This window comes from Montipora capricornis, chromosome 12 (assembly GCF_036669925.1).
Source record: "Montipora capricornis isolate CH-2021 chromosome 12, ASM3666992v2, whole genome shotgun sequence".
NCBI classification, from domain to species: domain Eukaryota; kingdom Metazoa; phylum Cnidaria; class Anthozoa; order Scleractinia; family Acroporidae; genus Montipora; species Montipora capricornis.
The window spans coordinates 41,678,445-41,686,848 of NC_090894.1; the positions used below are offsets into that span (position 1 = coordinate 41,678,445).

General features: G+C 39.6%; 2 protein-coding genes across 2 annotated transcripts; both read right to left on the minus strand.

Annotated features, from left to right (window-relative positions):
- Positions 1 to 811: 811 nt before the first annotated feature.
- Positions 812 to 1,828, minus strand: LOC138025899 (uncharacterized). The gene has a single exon (XM_068873043.1). It carries the CDS (start codon positions 1,826 to 1,828, stop codon positions 812 to 814), a length of 1,017 nt encoding a protein of 338 aa, XP_068729144.1.
- A 4,211-nt stretch (positions 1,829 to 6,039) lies between these two features.
- LOC138027099 (uncharacterized) lies at positions 6,040 to 8,094 on the minus strand. The gene is made up of 4 exons (XM_068874605.1): positions 8,076 to 8,094; positions 7,688 to 7,859; positions 7,191 to 7,259; positions 6,040 to 6,868 (listed from the first exon to the last, which is right to left on the minus strand). The coding sequence occupies exons 2-4, from the start codon at positions 7,730 to 7,732 to the stop codon at positions 6,176 to 6,178; spliced, it is 807 nt and encodes a 268-aa protein (XP_068730706.1). The 5' UTR covers positions 7,733 to 7,859; positions 8,076 to 8,094; the 3' UTR covers positions 6,040 to 6,175.
- Between the last annotated feature and the right edge of the window lie 310 nt (positions 8,095 to 8,404).

Below are 8,404 nucleotides of genomic sequence, written 5' to 3' on the forward strand. Positions count from 1 at the left end.
ACAGTAAGTTTTTATCCATAGATCAGAGGGATACCCTACCTGTCCTACCAGCAAAGCTGCTTGATCCCTTATGTAGCCATGTTCTTCCACGCTCACAGGCTAATGTACTTGATTCATTAAAGGTATCATTAGAGCAGGCATCCAACGTTGAGCGGGAAACAAAAGACCAATCTCAAAATCCATTTTGGCATGAGCTGAGAAAGCGGCGGCTCACTGCCTCAAAATTTAAGCAAATTTGTTCAAGAAAAAGTGATTATGAGGGTCTGGTAACTCAGCTTAAAAAGAAAACTGTTCAGACTGCTGCCATGAAGTATGGCCTTGAACATGAAAGTGAGGCAGCACAGTCATATGTCAACACCAGGTTTGTCAATGTATACCGAACAGGATTTGTTATTAATCCAGGCTGTCCCTTTTTAGGAGCAAGCCCTGATTTTCTTGTTTATGACCCAACACGCAATGAGGTATTTGGATTGCTTGAAATTAAGTGTCCCCAGTGTGAGTCATGCAGAGATGCCCAGTATTTAAAGATTGTCAATGGTCAACTCAAACTAAAGAAAACCCATGAGTATTACTTTCAGGTAATGGGGCAGATGGCCATCACCGGGCTCAAATGGTGTGACTTCATGGTATTTTGTAAGAATGATTGGCACATTGAAACCATTTACTTTGATGAAGAGTTCTTTGCCGACATGTACAATAAGCTAACTCTGTTTTATTACAACTATTATCTTCCATCATTGTAAATGTCACACCACTGATAAAACCTCATTTTTATTTGTAAATGTTTTTATTCAAATTAATTGCTATCATTTTAAAATAGAGGTCCTTTAAAGTTTGATAGCATACAACAGACCGACCATATTTGATTAATTGAAGAGGCTAATGACAGTGGAAGTACAGCATCAAATAAATGGTTTTCCTTGACTCTACGAATTGCCCTCTCTACATGGATCCTTAGCTTCGCTATTTTTTGAGTCCTTTCTACATCTTCCTTGGAAAACTGAACCTTTTCACTCAGAAATGGTGGAATGTTGAGAGAACAGTTTAAAGGAGATAAAAGGTCTTCTATAGTGAAACCTTTGTCTGCCATAACCCCATCTCCATCCTCTAACAGCTTTAAAATTCCACACCTTTTCACTATCTCCCTGTCACTTATAGATCCCGTGTAGAGTTTGGAGATGAATGACACTGCACCACTGGGGGTAATACCAACAAGACCTTTGAAGGTGGTTGCACTTTTGTAACTAGAGTAAAACTCAGAATGAAGCACAAGAGAGGAAGGTGTCTGAACCTTCATTTCTGTGCAATCTATGATCACACGCACATTGCTGAAACTATCTTTAAAACTACTTGGCATTGTTTTTCTAATCTGTGATCTACTCGACCATAGTGGTAAACATCCCATTGTAAAATAAAGGAAGTTTGACCAGGTTATAATCATTCTACTTACAGTAGAAATTGACACATTGAATCTGACAGCCAAATCTTGATCAAATAAGCCTACCTTGACCTTACACAACCACATGAACAGTTGATCTTCTATAGCAAGGGACTGTTTTTTCATGTTTATAAATACTTCATTAATTATCCCTTCACCAGGCTTTTTAGCCCTGCCACGTTGAACTTGAGACCACGTTCTCATTTTTTCAGCAGATGGTTTTATCACATCTATAAATGACCATAACACATTACTACTTGAAAACCCAGTATAAAACCGGATCATTTCATCATCATACATAAATCGGCGAAGGCCAAACTGACTTATATTGTTCTTCCTATCAAGTTCCTGTTCGAGTCTCTCTATCTCTTTCCTAGCTGCCTGGAGCATCTCCTCAAGTGACACTTCCTGTCTCACCACACCATAATCATGATCATAAAGATTTGGAGTACTGGTAAATACCTGTTCTATAAAAACAAAAAATATCTATTTTAAAGTTTTCAAAGTTCTTAGATGGAGTCCCTGTGTAACATCAAAATAATATTAATTCCAAGTGAACAAATAAAAGGGACATGGCAGAGTATACGCAACTGTTACAGCAAGGAGCCCAAGTGTGTGAGTACTTTTAAAATATTCACAATCTTTCTTGCAGGAGAAATCCAATCACAAGTAGACCATTTGTTCTCAGCTTCTGAATGAATTACTTTTGCACAAAAGAATGTGAGTGAATAAAAATCTTGGGTTCCTAAGTAAAATATGTGCACACTTACAAAAACACCAGTAATATAAATTTGAAGCATCTTTAAAACAGCAGTTTATAGGAACAGAAGCTGAAAGGAATTCACTAAGGTGGCACCTTTTGTGTTAAGCTGAAATGTTGGGGGGATCTCTGATGACTTTCTTTTCAAGATTCTTCTTGATATTTCCTGTTCTTTCTTCTTAGTCCAAGCGAAGAGAGAAGGGACTGCTGTTGACTTCAATAGCCGCCGCTGTCCAGCCAACGAACGTCTATAATCAGTTTTCTCAAAATGCTCTGAACAAACAGCAGTATGCTTTTTAATCTGACAAGATGTCAAAAGAAAAGCAGCCGTAGCGATAGTGAATATAGGCCTGCATTCACTATATCAAGATCAATTTCACTTAAACTAGTTCATCAATGAAATCCAATAACAACGCGCTAACAAATAGGATTATAAGAAAATATGCTTTAGCTTTATCTTAAGTTTATTTAAATCAAGCTATAAACACAAACAGAATTCGAACGAGAGGCCAGACAGTTAAAACTAACTTCAAAATTCGGTCCTGGATCTCTTCGTATTCTTGCAATCCACTCTGCCCTCCTTTTGGCCTCTTTTGGGAAAGCATGGAAGGATATCTCTTTGTTGTATCTTGAATCATTCGTACACAACGGCACACAACAGTGTGTGGCAGCCATCTTGAATGTTTGCGCGGTTAGCCTCGCTTTCAATCAAACATGGCGGACGCATGAGAAGAGAGAATTAGCCCGTGATATGTTTACGTGTACTGGTCACATTGGCATACATGAAGGGGCGGACGGACGTACGGACGTACGTTGTACGTACGTTGTACGTACGGACGTTGATGACGTCATGCCTATAAAACCAAATTTTCTCACATCGATGGGTTACCATATTTTCTTAGCTATGGTGCTCCGCGCGCGCGCGCCTTCGGCGCGCGCGGAGCTCCGCTACCAAGAGTACTTACTAAGATTTACTTTCTCCGGATAGTTTTAAACCGCGCAAAAATGTCACTATTGGTAAGCATCACCGATAGGAAACCCGAGTATCTCGAGATGCGCAAAACGTATGCGCAGTAACAATAATAGGCACCGTCCTTAAGCGGATACGGACATAGTACATACCTCTTCGGGGTCCACAGAGTCTAAAATATCCACCTGTAAGCGGACAGTAAACAATATCAAGAGACTTTTTAACGAAATGGGTTTGATTTTAATGGTTTAATCGCACACTGTCCTAGACAAAACGTAGTCATTTCGCCTACAACTAGTGTTTTTTAAAATAACATTTCATCAAAGTTTTCGTGTTTAAACTTTTCTTCAAGCCAGTTGCACGAAAATTTGTCTCCTTGAAATTTAAACTCGCAAGGCAATTCCATGCATTCCATATCCTGCTCCTCTCACGGTTTATCCGCTTTCCCGTAATAAGAAGTTTTGCTGAGTTAAACGCACGCTTCAGGAACTTCGTAACCCAATCTCAAACATTCTAATGAACAAATGGCATCTTATACAAAACCAGCCCTTATACTAAGAGAAATCTTTAAAAACCCTCCCCTAGCTAATTTTATATAGAAAAGGGGGATCTTTGAAAGATGTACCTGTTAGAGCAAAGCTCTGAGGTCTTTGAATTTCCCATCTTGACCAATAAGAGTCGTGTTTGGACCTTGAAACACAATTACAAGTTGTTGTGGTGTATTATATGCCCTCTATTGCACTTTTTTTTTTCAACCTCCTATAAGCGGACACCTCCCGTAAACGTAACAGACATCAAATATACTGGTTTCAAGTGAAATCAATGAGGCAAGGGAGGGTGAAACACTAGTGTACAGGTAGCAACACAGAAAACATGTGAAAATCCATTCTTGTAATTAATGTGGGTAAGGCAGTGAAAACAGGTATCCAGCTGCAAGGGTTCGTGTTGTGAATGATGCAGTCGGTGAGCTCCAGCTTAGGGTAGCTATAAATAAGAAGACCGTGAAAGGTATCAATTAATTAAAAGAAAACAATTGACATCGGCAAATGGTGCTCATTCCAAAACACAGCTGAAACAAACTAAGAAATTTCGGCCATTTCCAACATGCCGCTGCTGGAAGTTCTGTACTGGTGATTTCACAGCTCTAGCACAGTACCCATCGCTTTGGTTGCTCCATTGCATGTTATAATTCGGATTATCATGGAATTCTGTAAGACATGAGGCTGTTTCAAGCCTCTCGCTAGCGGAAATGGCTATGTTTATTTGTTATTATTACAATTGTTTGGTCACAGACGGAGATCAAAGGTATTGCTCAAAGGGGTGTAGTGCATTGATCTTAATTAGCCAATGACTTCACCGACTCGTAATTCTATTATCCATTTGCTGCAAAGAAAATTAACTTCCTCTCAGATTATAACTCGGATACCTTTCAGGTATTCCGAGTAAAAAATGTGACCCGCTTGAGAAAGAATAATCAACAAATTCGAATTTTGTGTTTTCAATAAATATCATCAGGCATTTTCGTTACTAATCTGGGCCCAGTTGTCACTTCAAAAGCCACGATTAAATACTAACCAAGAACTTTGAGTTGTTCAACAATTATGAATAAATCGTTTTAATCTAACCCAAAATCATTCAGATAGTCAAAACGTCCTATTTATGATGCATTTCCTTCACTTTTGTGCTTGTCAACATTATGACTTGCGGTATTTCAGGTTCACGTGTTCAAAAGTTTGTTTTTGCATCACATAGTTGTTTAGATTTTCAATTACAAACTCTGTTTTGAATGGCCACTCCGACTCACTGAGTCTAAATAGATACGTTCCGTCTCGTTTCTGAGAAACGAAACAAAAACGAAAACAAAAAGGAAACGAAACATAAAGTTATTGACCTTGGTCACGCTCTAAAATAAACATTTTCTTTGGCGTTGAATATTGTGGTTAAAATGTTGATGACGAATATCGTTGCCGATAAGAGTACAGACATCGCTGAACCACGTTCGATTTGTTAATATATAATCACGCTGAAGGAAATCAAAAAAGTCTAACTCAAAAAAGAAAGGCTAAAAAAGTTGTGGAACGTTTTTGATCGGTAAATAAACTGAAACAAGTGAATCCCCTCTTGATTGAAAGAAAAGTCTCCAGTAACGCAGAATTTATTTGGCTAAATCAGGCTTTGCACCACTGGGCCCTCGTCCAATTCCCCGGCGGGCATACGACGTTTTTATGATAATCTATCCCGGGAAGGGGGGGGGGGGGGGTAAATCAGAGCGTTTGGGTCTAGAATAGGGTATCATTTTCCACGAAACTGACCAGTCGCTTGAAGATTTTATCAAGACTAAGGAAACCAGAAATCCCCGCTCAAAAATATAAAAAGGTCGAGTCGGCAAAGTTTAAATTTATGCAACTCAGCCTCAACAGTGTCGATAAATGGCTATCATGAAACACTTTTGGATATTATTAACTGTCAAGTATCGATATTTAGACGGAAATCGGTGGTATAGGCTAAGGGTTCCAGGGTCCCAGCGGCACATCCCCACCCAGAAATTCCTAAAGTACCCGCCCGGGTAATCTGTTAACCGACTGCAGAAGCTCATGGCCTTGAAGAGTTTAACTATGGTTCAGAGCTGGTCTTTTTTGACTTTGGAAATTTTCTTATTTGAATGTAACGTAGCTCGTGTACTTTCCCGCTCGTGCAGCATCGATCTTATTTTTGTCCACATTTGCTTTGTTCCAAGGGAAAGTTTTGAAGGTTACACGATTCAAGGTCATGTGTTTTTGTCGACTGCCAATCCTCTTTCACCCCTTGCTATTTTTTTTGTCTTCGTTTGCAGGCGCTATTCAGTTGAAAGAAATTTAAGATCTTTGAATGGTTTTAATCTTCTTTATTAACCTTTCTTAAATTTGTCAAATTTAAATTCTTTGCAATCTTCTAGTCACAGTTCTAATTATAAACCAAGTTGTACGACTGTGACGTTCTCTGCCGATCCGATGCGACAGTCGATAGTTCAAAGGTGAGCTCCGAACCACCACTGCGTGCTAGAATCGCCTCCTACTGTGCAGCGAAACTTGCTGTTTATGTAGTAGTAATGCCCGAAGTTGTCTTCGGAGGAGACCGAACCAGAATTCGGCTTAAATTCGCAGGTGGTATATGTACTGTCGGTATGTAGAGGAAATTCGTTAACCTTTGACCCCTGCCAGAATGGAACCGTTTGCTGGATTCCAATGTGTCCCCGGATGTTGATGTATTCCACTCTCTTGCATATGTTATTCCCACTGAAATCGATGACGTTGAGGTTTTTCAACGTTCCGCGAACGTAGTCGGTGAAATCCACGCCGTGAGTTGGGTAACTGCATGTTGCTCGCCAGTGCGTGGAGTGATTCTGCAGGGATCTCATTCGAGCTAAACTCAGACGGTATAGCTTCCAGTTGTGGCTATTCTCGTTCACTGGAACGTCGATCTTGAATGGTGTAAACTGGAAAGCGGTCAATGAGCGATACTGGGTGCTCCAAGACATGACCAAGGTCCATGCTGTACCAGGTTCGGACTTCAGATCACAATAAGCTGGGAAGCTGTTTCCTGCGATGTCATAAAGTTGGTAGATGCCACATTTTGAGGCCCCTTTTATAAGGTGATCCAGGCAGGATGTGGCACGGAAAACAACTGGCGTAATGTTAGAAGACTTGGGACAATTATCTCCCTGGAACAGAAAAAAATCTTATGTTACATTAAAACGATCGGCATTTCAAATGAGAACTGACAAAAATTCGGTAATGGATAAACAGTTTCAGAAAGGCCCCAAATGTTTCGATCTAATTTCGATCTCCAAAAGGGTTCTTACTTTTCCTTTGTGGTAGGAAATCTTGGAGTAGTGATGTATTGTTATCTCTAAAACTGTTAAACTATCAAGTTTCAGAATGGCCTATTGCAGTTTTACAAGTAATCTTTTCGAATGAACCATTAAGATGTTTTTCAGTCTCTTTCGAAGTATATGTGCATCTATTGTTTTTTATTTGTCTTACCTGGCAACTTGATGTAACAGCTCGCTTGAATTTTTGTCCCTGATCACTTGCCGAAGCAATGGTAAGACTCTAAAAAATAGAATACAGTTTCATTCAGACCCTTTATATTTGTTTAATTAGCACGAGGTTACAAAACAATCAAAAGACCTTAATCTGTATGGAATATTCAAGTCGAGTTGAAATAAAGTCACTCGACGAAAAATCTTTCGTTAAGTTGTTAGTCTGTCCTCGTACCACATGTATTAAAGCTGACCAACGTCTTATCTTAATACCGACGAGAGAGCTATTAGTTAGATGTGTTTGACTCTCGATCTAGCCTTTTGAGCGAACAGAGGAAACATAATTCACAGATGCAACAATTAATTTTGCTTCCAGTTACTGGCGTCTTCCACTCCGGTTACGATCGTTTCAAGTCAGTAGAAAGTTTGATAAGCAAACCTTAAATGTCAAGACTTATATCATGAGTTAAATGTTGTGCTTGGGAATACGTAACTCACGAGAAAAATGATGCCGATAAAAGCCGCTGTGTTCTTAAATACCATGACGAATTTTCCGAATAGATCACTGACGGTGACACGATCGGTGTAGTGCTACTTCGAGTCTCGGAGTGCCGAACCTTCACAAGCAAAATGCTACAGATCACTTTGGCTGTGCTTTACAACTTGTTGCCTATATGCAGAAAGGGAGTTAGGTATCATCGAGTTGGACTTCGAGTTCGAGTTCGAGTTGGACTTCGAGTTGGACTTCGAGTTGGACTTCGAGTTGGACTTCACTCGAAGTCCAACTCGAAGTCCAACTCGAACTCGAACTCGAAGTCCAACTCGATGGTTCGGGATTCCCATGCAGAAAAGTATGGTAATTCAGAAATTTGAAACATGAAAAAACCTCTCACAGTACTTGTTGTGTTTTGAGTAAACAAAAAATGTTAGCTCTGTGACTGTTTGGCTGTCATTCCGGCGTGCGCAAAGATTAAACAGTTCAATGTTTTTATGAAACTAATGAAATTTTTCGCAGTTATTAAAAAAAAAAAATCTCTAAGGAGCACCCCGCGCTCCGGAAAGTATTTTAAAGTTAAAACAAACTCGGCCAATGAAAACAGTGATCATCTCGCTCAATGCTTTGATGGATTACTATTACTCCGGATCGATGGTGATCGATAGATTTTCAGTCAAATTACTTTAAGTGTACCTTAAGTGTACTCCTCAAACATTTGC

What these genes read in the sequence shown, in the direction of transcription:
- LOC138025899 (XM_068873043.1), bottom strand. Translation starts at nt 1,828, where the DNA reads ATGCTCCAGGCAGCTAGGAAAGAGATAGAGAGACTCGAACAGGAACTT.
- LOC138027099 (XM_068874605.1), bottom strand. Translation starts at nt 7,732, where the DNA reads ATGGTATTTAAGAACACAGCGGCTTTTATCGGCATCATTTTTCTC. An exon ending in TTATCGGCATCATTTTTCTC is followed by an intron (nt 7,260 to 7,687) that starts GTGAGTTACGTA and finishes TCTATTTTTTAG; the next exon opens with AGTCTTACCATTGCTTCGGC. An exon ending in CTGTTACATCAAGTTGCCAG is followed by an intron (nt 6,869 to 7,190) that starts GTAAGACAAATA and finishes TTTCTGTTCCAG; the next exon opens with GGAGATAATTGTCCCAAGTC.